The sequence below is a fragment of the Desmodus rotundus genome, chromosome 4, assembly GCF_022682495.2.
Source record: "Desmodus rotundus isolate HL8 chromosome 4, HLdesRot8A.1, whole genome shotgun sequence".
Taxonomy (NCBI): Eukaryota; Metazoa; Chordata; class Mammalia; order Chiroptera; family Phyllostomidae; genus Desmodus; species Desmodus rotundus.
In genome coordinates, this window is record NC_071390.1 from 125,132,603 (window position 1) to 125,146,735 (window position 14,133).

Below are 14,133 nucleotides of genomic sequence, written 5' to 3' on the forward strand. Positions count from 1 at the left end.
GCAATTAATCAAACTGACTGATTAGAAATGGAAAAGACTGGGTTTTGAGATTTGCAGCCATGAAAAGCATAAAGAGAAAATCTATTTTGGCTCTGTTTAGACCATTTATTGTTTAGCAAATTGAAAAATGGGAATTGAATTGGGTAAATTAGAGCCTGTGCCAAATTTAAATGAATAATCTGAGAAGTCTGTAGCTCCCTTCTCTTCTAATCACAGCATAATTAGCCAGGTCCTTGGAAAATTGATGCTCTGGAAGACTCACTTTCTTTTTTTAATTTTTTATTTATATTTATTTATTTATTTATTTATTTATTTATTTATTTTTATTTTAATTCAGTTACAATTGTCTGCATTTTCTCCCCATCCCTCCACCCCACCCCAGCCAGTCCCACCTCCCTCCCCCACCTTTACCCTCCCCCTTGATTTTGTCCTTGTGTCCTTTATAGTAGATCCTATAGACCCCTCTCCCCACTACCCCCTTCCCACTCCCCTCTGGCTATTGTTACATTGTTCTTAATTTCAATGTCTCTGGTTATATTTTGTTTGCTTTTTTCTTTTGTTGATTATGTTCCAGTTAAAGGTGAGATCATATGGTATTTGTCCCTCACTTCCTGGCTTGTTTCACTTAGCATAATGCTCTCCAGTTCCATACATGCCATTGCAAAGGGTATAAGCTCCTTCTTTCTCTCTGCTGCATAGAATTCCATTGTGTAAATGTACCATAGTTTTTTGATCCACTCATTTGCTGATGGGCACTTAGGTTGCTTCCAGTACTTGGCTATTGTAAACTGTGCTGCTATGAACATTGGGGTGCATAGGTTCTTTTGGACTGGTGTTTCAGGGTTCTTAGGGTATAATCCCAGCAGAGGAATTGCTGGGTCAAAGGGCAGTTCCATTTTTAGTTTTCTGAGGAAATTCCATACTGTTTTCCACAGTGGCCGCACTAGTCTGCATTCCCACCAACAGTGTACTAGGGTTCCCTTTTCTCTGCATCCTCTCCAACATTTGTTTGTTGATTTGTTTACATTGGCCACTCTAACCAGTGTGAGATGGTACCTCATTGTGGTTTTAATTTGCATCTCTCTGATGGCTAGTGATGCTGAGCATCTTTTCATATGTCTCTGGGCCCTCTGTATGTCTTTGGAAGACTCACTTTTTATGTTATATTTTCTCTGAGTTTTCTAGGACTTACCCCTTCTTTTGTTATTCTGTATTGAATATCCTACTCTTCATTGTTCCATCTATTATGTTATATATTTGTCAACATCATCATTCTCTGAGTGTCTATGGTATGTCTTGTGTATCTTTGTTTCATCACTATGTAGTAGAAAGCTGGAAAGTAGAAGAGCTTAATACATGTCTTCTTTTTAAATTGTCATTCAAGTACATTTGTCTCCATTTTTATCCCATCACACCCCCTGCCCCACCCATCCCTGCATTTTTTAGACTATTGATCTACACTCTGTAGTCAAGACCTCCAAGTGCAAGATAAGGTCCATTGTTTTGCTCTAAACTTTCTTGGATCACTCTGACTGTTTCATTAGTTCTGTTCACTATTTTAAACTCAGAAGGATTCCGTTTGTTTGCCAGGTTTTTCATTGGTTAGTCTGTTTGTTTTCCATATGCTGAACAGGATTTTCTTTGGTATTTCTAACTCTTTCTGGCACTGAGTTAGGATGCTAGAAAGTTTTTGCTAGAGTTTCACTAAATAATTGAGTTTGCTCTATATTCTTCTAAATAAGTACTTTCCTTTATATAGTTTTCAATATAGCAATAAACAAAAATATATTTATGATTACAGGACAGCATGTACATGCACACACTCTCAAACACACCAACACAGGCACAAAAACCCAATCCCCTTGGGGCATATTCTAAATTACCAGTTTAATGCTGTCCGAACAGGGTGCAGCAAGGGAGTGTCAGCTGGACGCTTGCTTCAGTTACAGAGCTTGATTATAAGGCAGCAGAAAGTGCCAAGCCTTTAGACTCTAGTTTAGTCAGTTCTCTTCTTGGAGAACCAATTAAATAAATTGTTTAGGATTGTCCTTCATATATCACGACTTCCATTAATACTTAGGCAGGGAAAACATTTTAAGAGTTTATTTGAAATAAGGAAAACCAACAATTTGTTTATACATTTCACCAAGAGATGGTTAAATTTTCAATTTTTTTTGTTTAAAAGCAAATGACTTCAGTGTAAGTCCCACAATTTTACATGAGGAAATATACAAAGTTTTCATCACAATGCATGTAATTGCTCTGATACCTAGGTGTCACAAGTTAGCTTTTAGAAGGAGGAAGCCCTGGCATACAGATAATCATGCATAACTACGCTTTAGCTATGCTAGGATCCCATAAAAATTCAGTAACATTCATGATTCAGACTATATAAATTGTCGTGCCATTACATTTTAATGTATTTTATTTAATTTGTGTGTGTGTGCATGTACAAGAGGGAAAGAGAGAAAGAGAGAGAGAGGGAGAGAGAAAAGATCCTTTATCTAAGATAATTTCATTGAAATTAAGCTATTTAAGTTTTCTGTTTGCAAACCAACCATTGACATTTTTTCCCTCCTAACTTTCTATTCATCATTTGGATTTAAATATTGAGGATTCTTAAACTATCAAAAGTAACTGCTACCAGTGTAAATACAACTACACAACTCTTATTTAGTTGTAAAAAAGCACTGTGTAGTTGTAAGTAATCCAAGAAGGTTGTGTAGATGTATTTCATAAACTTCTCTATGGAGGAAATACATTCTTTCCTTCACATAGATGAAGAATATTTTGGAACTAAGGTCGGGAAATGAAGGTGGAAGGGGGTACAGGGTGTAGGGGAATAAAATGGAGAAAAAATGGGACAACTGTAATAGCATAATCAATAAAATATGTTTAAAAAAATTAAAAAAGAATATTTTTGATAAGTCATCCTGAAAATTATTCATAATTTTGGTGGTCTTAGTTGAGGAGTGAGTATTTAAGTTTCTATTTTAAATGCCTGAAATTCATCAGTTAGCTCCTATGGGATCATGTTCTTACAGGATAATTAAGGTTGCTGTAGGACTGTACTATGACTTCATATATTTAATTTTAGGACTTAAATAAAATATTGAGTAAGCATAAATTTTAAATAAATAGTATTTTTCATGCCTTGTGTTGCTCCTCCTGTCTTGAATGTTATTCCACCTCTTCTTTTTTTTTGCATGTTTTGACATTTTGCCTGCTTCTTAGCTTCAGTGGGACTTCCTCAGAAAAGGGGCCTCTGACTGTGTAGATGTATCCCCACTTGGGTACCTGTTTCCTCACTACTAGCACTTATCACAACTATAATAAAATTCTTAACTCTGTAACTGGTTTTCTACCTTTTCCCTGGCATACAGCCATAGTACTATGCAACATTCATATGGTTTTCTTGAGAAAATATAAAATCTATAGTAATAAGGAGAGACTAAATTGTGTTTGTGAAACCGAAAAGTAAAGTTTTGGAGTTTTAGATGGGCACACCTGCATACAGACTTTGCAACAGAGGAATTTATTGGACTAGATCCCGGTTTGTTGGGTTATCCAGTTGCGGTAGGCCGTCACCCGGGTGTACACTCCCGGTTTATCTGCCAGGCCACACTCATATCCCCAGCTTACTATCCCCACAAGGAACCAGATCCGCCGGGAGTCCTGTTGTACTAGTGGACCACCGGAGTCACCCTGGAGGAAACAGAATGATTGACTATTTCAGTGTGAATACAAGCCCAAAGTATTAAGGAGTTTACTTCCATGGCAGTAGAAGAAGTCATATCCATTATGAAAATAAAATTAATCTGACATTTTCTGTTAAGCTATTATACCAAGTCAGGTGAAAATTACCAAAATCTTCCACAGACACACATTATTCTGTCAGCAAGTGTGAGTAGATGAAGAGCACATTTCCCATGTACCCCCTCAGTTGCCTGGTTGACCTCCAGTCATCATAAACTTGACCTCCTTCAGGGAGCCTTCCCTGACTACCTCTGCCTTCCCCCCATCCCCCACTGCCACCTCTCCACCTTTGGTCTGGATTAGTTTGTCATTGTCTGTGTTCCCACATCTTGTGCACATCTTTTTCACTGCTTGTTATTTTGCACAAGCACATTTGCTTCTTCATTGATTTGCACAAGCACATTCTTGTGCCTGTTTGAACTTATTCCAACTGGGTCATTTCCCCTCGATGTAGCAGTCACACATCTCTGCAACCCTCGTTGTATTCATGATACTCCTTCACTGTCTGTTTTTATGGCTATTCTATAAAGTCCATCAGGGGAGGGTTGTACCTGTACCAGACACTGCTATCTCCCAAGCTCCTAGCCCATAAGAGATGCTAAGAAAATATTTGTTGAATCCATGAGTTTTTAGAAGCCTCTCTTATTCTCCTATTTATAGTACTCTCCCTGCGTGGTACCACTAAAAAATAATTTTTGGTGAATAAGCAAAAATATATTTACATGGCAATGAGTAAAATACTCCTCATGAAATATTTACCAGCTAATTATAATAATCAACCAACCAACAAATATCTCTATACAATCTCTACTTGGGAAGACAAACTTAGTAGGCCTTACATGCTGCATGACGGGGTAAGTCTATGAGTTCTGGAGTTAGATGGCCAGGGTTTGAGTCCTCCACTTGCCAGCTATGTGACCTTCAGCAAGCTATTTAATAGCTCCCTGTGCCTCAGTTTCCTTACCTGTAAATAATGTTTTTATGTGTTTAAATGAATTTAACACACATACTACCCAGCATATAGTCAGCACTAATAAAAGTCAGCTATTATTACCAAGTATGCTTCTAGAATAGTTTGGTATTCATTTGACTTCTCTTAGGAGGTAGTTCTTCTATAACTACTTAATTACTGGTCTAGGTGGAAAGGAAGGTCAATGTGTGCATCACCAGCTTGCATGGCAAGTACTGCATCGAGCTTGTGGGCACCTGCCTCCTTCAGATTATTCATCCATGTTTCAGTTAACCACTTTTTTCATCATTGTTTTTGCTGCTATTTCCTCTATAGAAAGACACTTCTCTGTGTAATATCTTACCAAGAGTGGACAAGAAATGTTAAACTAAGAGGGCTATGTGATTTTTCCTGTATCTGGCCAGCTTCACTGCCCCATTGTGCAGACATTTGAGCTTGTGTTCTCTCTTCTAGGCCATAGTTTTGCTGAGTGCAGGGAGCACACTATTGTGTTAGCACAATGTCTGATGCATAGAAATTAATTCATATATTTTCTTTGGCTGAATTGAACAGAAATGAATAGAACATCATAAGCTCTTACATAAAGTGCTATTTATTCTTTAGGCACAAACTCTATGCATTGTAGTATTTCAGCTGAAAATCAGTGAGGCCGGGAGTAGTAGAACATACAGAGAAGTTTCATGATGAATTATGGCTTCAACTAGGCGTGGGGGAAGAGCTGATTTGTATGTAGAAGGTAAAGGGCATCATTAGTAAAGCATGAATAACACCCTTTTATACTCATGTGTATCCCTAAGTCAGTTCTAATTAATGCTGTTCGTAGATCTGGAATAGTCAGTGTAAAGGTGTGTTCCTCATTTGAAAACTACTATGAAAGCTGAGAATTTGTTGTTAAAGGGCTAGCAATAAAAAAGAAGCAGGTAGGGGAGCAAGAAGCATTCCCTAGCACAAACTCATCTCTACTTAAAGGGAATAAAGGGCCATGAGTAATTAACAGTATCTTGAAATTTGATAAGCATTTCCCCTCATCTACAGACAACTTGCAGTGAATGAAAATGTTTCATTTGGGGGGAAGTATGCATGGATTGGGGTCTTCACAAAAGTTATGTAGGAACTACTTCTTATGTACTCTTTAAAAATGTGAACAACAAATATAAAAGTCAGTAGTGGTTGAAGAAAGAATAAACCTGGTTTTTCTGCACACAATTCCCAGGAAAACAGTATTAGATTCCTCAAGAAAACAGATTGATTTTTCTTAATTCCAGAAATGTAATTTCTGATACTAAGTAATTATTGCTATTAATATATGGGGTTGGGTTTCAGACATGACAATAAAATTATTAAAAGATATAGCCACATCAATTTTTTAGATAATTAAAAATTTTAGTGTTAAAATCTTATTTTAATGATTTTAAAGGAAGAATTTCATTTTTATTGGTTGAATTTTTATATTTGGTTAAAAATTATAAGCTAGATCTAAATAGTTTATTTCTCATTTGTGCTGCTTTACAATTATGAGAGTTGTTGTAACTCAAGTAACTAAGCTTTCTGTATAAATTTTCTGTCTTCAAGGTGCTGATATTCAGGTGTTATTTATATCTTAAAATCAGTTATTGTTTGTGACTCTTTGCTTAGAGGTGTAAGTAATTTATTCAAATCCTCCTAGTGGCTGAAAGGTTGACATAAAGTCATCAGTGTCAGTGACCCAGATTAATAACAACAGTAAAAACAGCGGTGATAGCTGATATTTCTTTGTGGCTTAGTATGTGCCTGACAAATTTAATCTCCATCTACTCTTTAGTAATACACAAAGAAGTTAGATACTATTATAATCATTACCCTAATTTTTATTGATAACAATTGGTTATGGAGGTTAAGAAATTCATATTCAGCTCTGTCTGGTTCTTGAGCTTCAATGATTAACTACTCTGTAATTTGGCTTCTTAGAATTAGTACTTAATGACAAAGCAACTTCATAAAAGAAATTTCATCTCTAAAATCTAAATCATAGATTTTTAGAGGATCAGGACCGTGTATTATAATTTACCTCGATGCCCATGACAGCATCACGTGCTAGTAAGAACTTGTAACTTGAATGCAGTCATTGATAACATTGTTTTGAACTTACCCGACATGCATCCACTCCACCTTGAGGCAATCCAGCACATAGCATTCCAGGCAAGACTGCTCCACCATAACTAATTGGTGCATTACACATGTTATTGCTTATTATGTAGACCCGTCCTTGCTGTAGGTCTCTAACTGTGTTGCCTGTTAATTATAAAGCAGGAAGAAAATGGAATTCAGAATAAATAAATTAATGACTGTATGGTGAATATAGAAAGGAATAAATATATTCCAAACATTATTTCTAATTCTAAAAAGAAAGATATTGAAGATGTGCTTAGGAGTCTCTTCTCAGCAAAGATACCCTTAAGTAAAAAACGATAACCTTTTTACACAGATTGGATTCTCTCTCTCCCTTTTTTTTTTTTGCTTTAGCTTTATGATGCTCCTTAGACCTTAAAAGAAAAATAAACAAATCTGCTATCTTAAAATTGATTAGTAATATTTAAATTACCCATTGATTGAGTTTGAATTGGAAAATTACATATTTAATAATCTTTAGCAACAAAAGAGAAACCCATCTGGTTTCAAGGCTAAAGAACTAACTGATTTATATTGATGTTCCCTCAAAATGGCACTGCCATTTTTGTGATTGGCACACTTTTTTTATCTACTATACCAAATTACCTTGAGCCATAAAAACACAATTAAATATTTTCTTGGACAACTAAATCTTTGTATTATTCTGGAGACACATCTACAACATCGGTATACACCCATGGAAAAATTCAAAATTATGTTTTATTGTTTATACTATTATAGTTTTCCCCAATAACCCATGAAAACTATTAATGCCATCTTTTCACTCCCTGGCTGATTCTCTTATTTTCCCCTTAGCCCTATTTGCTTCCTTGTATTTCCCTCATATTTATTTCCATTTTATTCATTCAATAAACACATCTGAGCAATGCTTATGTACACATAAAGTTCCTTGCTTGAGGCAGGATTTCATCCCAGAATACCTTAAATGGCTGTTAATACCTTAAAGGGCATTAAAACCCTTAGAGAACACCTAGACAAATCCTAGGGAGCCATTTGAGTCATGCAGAGTCCCTGGGTCATTGAAGAACTAATGTCTCTTCATCACTCTATTTTACATTTTCTTATGTGTTTGAGAATTCTCCATGTTTCCTAGGGGCAATGCTTTGCTTGGCTGAGGAAACTCAGCAGTAGTTTGGACTGACAAGGATATAGGATGGCTATGTCTATAGAGTCTATCTTTCAGGTGTTCCCCAATTAAAAAATTATTTAATAGCAAGTACCAGAGATTTTGTTGTTGTTTTTGTTTCATTTTTCCTGAGATGCTTACCGCCACTTATTTGCGATCCCCATCCTGTTACATAAGCAGTGGAACCAGGTGAAATATTCTGGGTGGCCTCTGGGAGACACACGATGTGGATATTTTTGTTAAAGGCGATAGGTCTGCTAAGTTTCACAACTGCGATGTCGTTTTCATGTGTTCCAGAGTTATAATTGTTATGGATCAAAATAGTATTGACTCTTCTTATCTCCTTAGGAAATGCTGTGGAAACACCAAATGTAGCAGTCCATCTGTAAGGATCAGAGTTGCTAAAAAACCAAAACAAAACATGAAACCATGGGTTTGAATAGGGAATCTGTGAGCATTTTACATATTTGGATTTTGTGTTTTTCATCCCCCACCATCATCTAGGAACTATTTGATCAACCCCTCTTTGCTATATATTTCTGTATTACATAGCTAGTAAATGAGTTTAACTCTTCACTGGCACAAAGACCAATCATTCGTCTAAAGAAACATAGAAAGATTTTAGAAAACGTACCTTAGGTTGGTGAAAATATTGGTATTGTTCTATTACAATTAGGATATTCTGATACTTTTATAACTAGTATAACACAAATGCCCTCACTGAAGTCTCCCCAGCAAGTAAGAAGTCTGAAATAATGCCCACTTTAATTTTAACTCATTTCTTCCAATCTTTATTTTTCCTCTTTTTTGCCTTTAGCCAAAACTCCATTTAAATAGTAGTGATGATAAGGGGCTCCCATCTTATTTGATGAGTGATTTTTCTGTATTAAGTGTGATACTTATTGAAGATTTTTGTGCGTGTGTGTGTGAAATGTGCACATGTGTGTGGGGAGAGAGGGGGGAGAGAATGAGATCAAGAGTGAGGATGGGAGTTGAAGCACTTGCTAAGGTGGAAAAAAGTAGGGCATTATCTCTGTGATCTACCAATTGAGACTTTTCTCATCAAACTCCCAAAATACAAAAACCATAAGTTAAAAATGGATGAACTTCATGGAATCAAAATTAAGTATACCATTAGTAAATTTACTAGATAGATGAGGAACCATGAGAAAGTACTTGTAATGTTTAATATCAAAAATTTCTGTGTAACATACAGAAACCATGTCTATAAATCAATAACAAATGTACAGAAAAACCATTATAAAATGTCAAAATATATTAATAGACAATTCATAGAAGGGGAAGGCCAAAGAGCTAATAGATATGTGAAAAAATACTCAAACCCATTGGTAAGCTGAGAAATGGAACTTATAACAATAATGAGCATCTAACAAGTATTCATAAGTGGTAAAAGTTTAAGACAATGATATGTTGACAAAGAAGAAAAGGTCAAACTCTTGCATTACTGGTGAAGATGTATACTTCTGGAAAGCATTCTAGCGTATTTGGCAGACTACATATGTACTTCTGAATACATATTTCAGGGAAATTCTTGAAGGTTTATAGACAGGCACTTATGAAAGTGTGTGTGTATATACACACTCTTTGTGGTAGTGAGAAGTTGGAGCAACCTACTTGGATAAAGGAATATGGTGGATTCTTTGGTGGACCAGATTAAAATTCCCCGAGTTGAGCCAAAATAATAAGGAAAGATATGAGACATTATACACAATGCTACTTTTATAAATCAAATGCATAAGCACACACATACAAAAACCCTTTAGATTTTGTAGGTAATTGTATATTTAAAGATATATGTAAAATATTACTGTAAGGTGGAGGCAGGGAGAGCCATAGAAGTAAGATCTACATATTAAAGAAGAAAAGTAAAATAGAGAAAGATCTTGCACAGACTGATGAAAATAAGGATCTGTGAATTGTAGGGTTAACTCAACATGCTCCTAAAGTGGAATAAAAACAAAATGTAACCATGTAATGATTTAATAGTTTTGTGTAGTTTAGATATAGATACTAGAATTTATACAGAAAATAAAAATTATTTATGCAGGATATGCTGCTATAAGGCACAGCAGCTTGTGTAAGAGTAAATAATAGTTAAAAATTCTAAAGAAAAATATTTGACAAGTAAATACAGATTTTACATTGAACTTCATTTGATCACCATCTTTATAGTGAAGATTCTCAAAGATATTCTTTGTTTCTTTCTTTCTTTGTTGCCTCCTTGCTCCCCTGTCCCTTATAACCTCCTTCCTTCCTTTATTTTTTTTTTTCAGCAAATGAATAAAATAGTATGGTTTGGGAACCAGTTAGATTTAGATTTGAATCTTGGCTATGCCACATATTAGTAGTGTTATTTAGGGCAAGTTACTTAAACTCTCCCATTCTCAGTTTATTTAATGCATAAAATGTTATAGATGATTCCCCCTCACACAATTGTATGTATTAACTCAGACAAGTAAACTATGTCAAACACAGTGCTTGGCACAAGGTAAGTAGTCCATGAAGGTAACTATTATTTTCATTAATTATAGTTCAACAAGCCATTACTAAGCATCTACTTTATGTAATGAATAGTATGACTCTCTGGGAATAAGAGTACAAATAATTATTGTCTTGTCCTTGAGCAGCTCTACAAATTAATGGAGGAAACTAACAGAGATCATCATAAATCACAGGAACTACTTCTAAAGGTTATTAAGCAAATTTCTGTGGGAATAAGGTGGGAGAGGGAAGAGAGCCTCATGGAAAGCTGCACAGAGGAAGTGGCAATTCAAGACTCCGTCCTATGAGGGCCTCATTACTTCTATGTACCTTGGTGTAAGGTTGGTCATGCCCCAAACAAACCCTCACTGATGGGTTCTCAGTGACAATGAGGACTGCAGGGACAGTGCTATTACAAGGGCCCTGTAGTTTGCCTGTCCTCAGGACTCAGTCAGGGTAGAAGGATAGAAGGATTTGGGGAGGCAAACTTTCCCAAATGTTCAAACTCTTTAAAAATCATGGACTTCTTTGGCTATCATTGGTGATATTTGTAACTGTGGCTTTCATTATAGTGATACCCTTTACCTAGCTTTTGGTGGTTGGATCTGGATAGGACTTAGAAGAATCCACAACTATTTTTATTGCATTTTTGATTACTCTAAGCGCTTGCTAAGTCTAGGTATTTACATTTCCAATTCCTAAATTCAGGGGTGATTGAAATCTACTAGTGCCATTCCTGTTCTTGGGACTTTTGGGTGGCAATGAGATAGAAATGTTTTTGTTAATTTTGTTATTTGTATTTTCTGGGGCACAACAATAAATGTGTTTATCTAAATCAGAAATTTTATTACTCCTGATACCAGAAATTTATACTATCAGAACTTTCAAATTTAGCCACTTTATAAAAATATATTGAGTTATAATATAGCCACAAGAAAAATTCTGAATAATTTGGGGTTTTATAAAACATTTATTCAGAATCCCTGCACCAGTCTTGTTAAACTTTACTCCCTCTTAATTTAACAAGCACTTTTGTAACAGGCATTGTGGTGTGAGGCAGTGCCCTCAAACTGCAAAGGACTTCTTAAAAATGGTGAAGATTTTACAGAATTTAAATAGGAAGGAATGGATGTTTGGAAGGAATATTAACATTTTGAAGAGAATAATCAGATTGAACAAATGCTCCTAAGTGGGGAAAAAGTAGGCAGGTTCCCAGGGCAGAGACTGATGCAATCTGGTTGGAGCTCAAGATTCATGCTTTGAGAAATAAGTCTGAATTGCTCTAATTGGAGTGCTTTGGGAGTGTGGTAAGGAGGATGGATTTGAGACAGAGGTTATTGGAAGAGTTTGAGGAGAGAAGAGAGGGACAGAGACACATGAGTTCAAATCACCATCAATTTTCTGAGTGAATTTTGTAAGTTTAGTTCATCCACAATGTTTGTGTCTGTGGTAACCTAATGGTCAGGTAGGTCTGAACCTAGCAGGTTTTAGTCACACTAAAGTCTAAAGATCTATTATGAGCAGTAAGTAGGACCTTTTCTTTATGTCACAGAATAAGTTCATGTTCCCTTCTATACACTGGCAGTTCATTACTCTAATCATCTTAGCAATAACCTTTATCCATATCAATAAAGAATTCTCTGTAAGTTGTTTAAATTAGTTTTATTTACATTATTTCCTATAACATTATTTTTGTGTATGTCTACCTTCAACATTAGAATGTAGGCTCCCTTGAAGTAGGGGCAGTGTTTGCTTAATTAGCTTCTATAATATTTAATACTATGCTAAGAGTAGACACTCAATTTTTTGAAAGAATAAATTAATGGCAAAGGGCAGTCTAAGATCAACCATCAGTCTATTGATTAGCTTACATGATATAATGTGAAAATTTTCTGCAATAAATTTGTGCTAACATTTAACATGTTTCATTGTGCTAACATTGAACATGTTTGCATTAGCATATTTAATTCTACCAATAACACTAAGACATAGATAATGGTATGTCCCTATTTGCCCCCAATTTGAAAAAATAATAAAAAAGAGTCTTGTGGAGGTTCAATAAATTTCTTAACTTTGTAGCTGAGATTCAAATTGATCATTCTGGCATATAAATCTTTATATTTACCATGATGATATACTATTATCTGAATTTAAAAAACAGAAATAGATTAGCAAGCAGAAGGTCAAAAAATATTTTTGCTCTCATGAACAGGAAAAAATACTCAATTTTTTTGCATTGAATTATTTATGACTCAATCTAATCATGTCTAGTCCTGGGGACTTGGGTGGGGGCCTCATGCATATGGCTCCTGTCCTTGCTCTGGGTGGGCGGGCAGCTGTGGCCTCACCTTTTGAAGCAGTGAGCTGCTGTCAGGATCCACGTGTTGCTGATCAGGATGCCTCCACAGTAGTGCATGTTATTCAGCCGCAGACTGACTTGCCATGGCCAGTCTCCTTCCTCAGCCTTGGTGCCTCCGATGACTCTCTCTTCAGACAATGTCATTAGGTCCGGACGGACCCCACATTCTAACAAGGAAAGGGCATTAATGTGCTGGGAATATCATCATTCATTTACTTTTGGGAGATGTTGCAAGAGTTTCTCCATCATTTATGACTTTTATGTATTCTCTCCCTGGGGATGCTAGCCTTTGTAAAAGCATGATCAATTTATTATATTTTTAGAGTACTTAGGTGACTACTGTTGCCTATAAACTGAATTTTAGAGAACATTTGTGAATTTAGGTGGTATGTAGATTCAAATTTGGAATGGCTTCAGAGATTTCTGGAATTCCTTAGGAGTTGGGATTAAGACAGTTCGGTGTTGGATGCACCAGCTCAGGTCACAGGTTCATGAGGAAATTTCCATCTTCTCAGTAGCCTCGTTACTCAGTGTGGTCTGTGACCTGCAGCATGGGCTTCCCTGGGAGCTATTGATGCTATATGGAAACAACCTAAGTGTCTGTCAGTGGATGAATGGATCAAGAAAATGTCACACACACACACACACACACACACACACACACACTGGAATGATGGACTATTATTTAGCCTTAAAAAGAAGGAAATCCTATCATTTGCAACAACACTGATGAACCTTGAACATATTGTACTAAGTGCAGTGAGCCAGATAGAAACAAGTACTGCATGGTATCACATGTGGAATCTTAAAAAGAAAAATCAAACTCATAGAAGCAGAGAGTAGAAGGCAGTTGTCAGGGCCTGGAGAATGGGGGAAATAAGGAAAGTTTAGTGAAAGGGTACAGACTTTCAGCTATAATGTGAAGATGGTCTGAGGATTTAATATATAACATGGTGACTATAGTTCATAACACTGTATTGTATAGTAGAAATTTGCTAAGAGAATAGATCTTAAATGTTCTTACTAAAAAAGGGAGGGGGTGGGGTAAAAGGTGGGGTAAATATGGGGATACGTACAGTGAAAAGATCCCCCTAACTAACACATCTATTACCTCACATACTTATACACACACACGTATATGTACACATACATATATATATACACATACACACATATACATACAGGTATATGTACATATATATGTAGATATATATCAAAGCATGACTTTGTACACTTTATATAGTTCAGCTT

At 35.9% G+C, this 14,133-nt stretch overlaps 1 protein-coding gene across 3 annotated transcripts in view; it reads right to left on the minus strand.

Moving 5' to 3' along the window:
• Window positions 1-2,088: 2,088 nt before the first annotated feature.
• The window catches only part of LOC112320144 (transmembrane protease serine 11D), a 51,006-nt gene continuing 38,961 nt past the window's right edge, over window positions 2,089-14,133 (minus strand). For 2 of the 3 annotated variants that reach the window (XM_045185691.2, XM_024577587.3), the window contains 4 exons: window positions 12,872-13,049; window positions 8,163-8,422; window positions 6,855-6,997; window positions 2,089-3,705 (listed from right to left, as the gene is read on the minus strand). In XM_045185691.2, the coding sequence (XP_045041626.1) occupies window positions 3,544-3,705; window positions 6,855-6,997; window positions 8,163-8,422; window positions 12,872-13,049 (743 nt within the window). In that variant the 3' untranslated portion in view covers window positions 2,089-3,543. The remainder of the gene's footprint in view (window positions 3,706-6,854; window positions 6,998-8,162; window positions 8,423-12,871; window positions 13,050-14,133) is intronic. The other variant, XM_045185698.2, reaches the window with a different exon arrangement.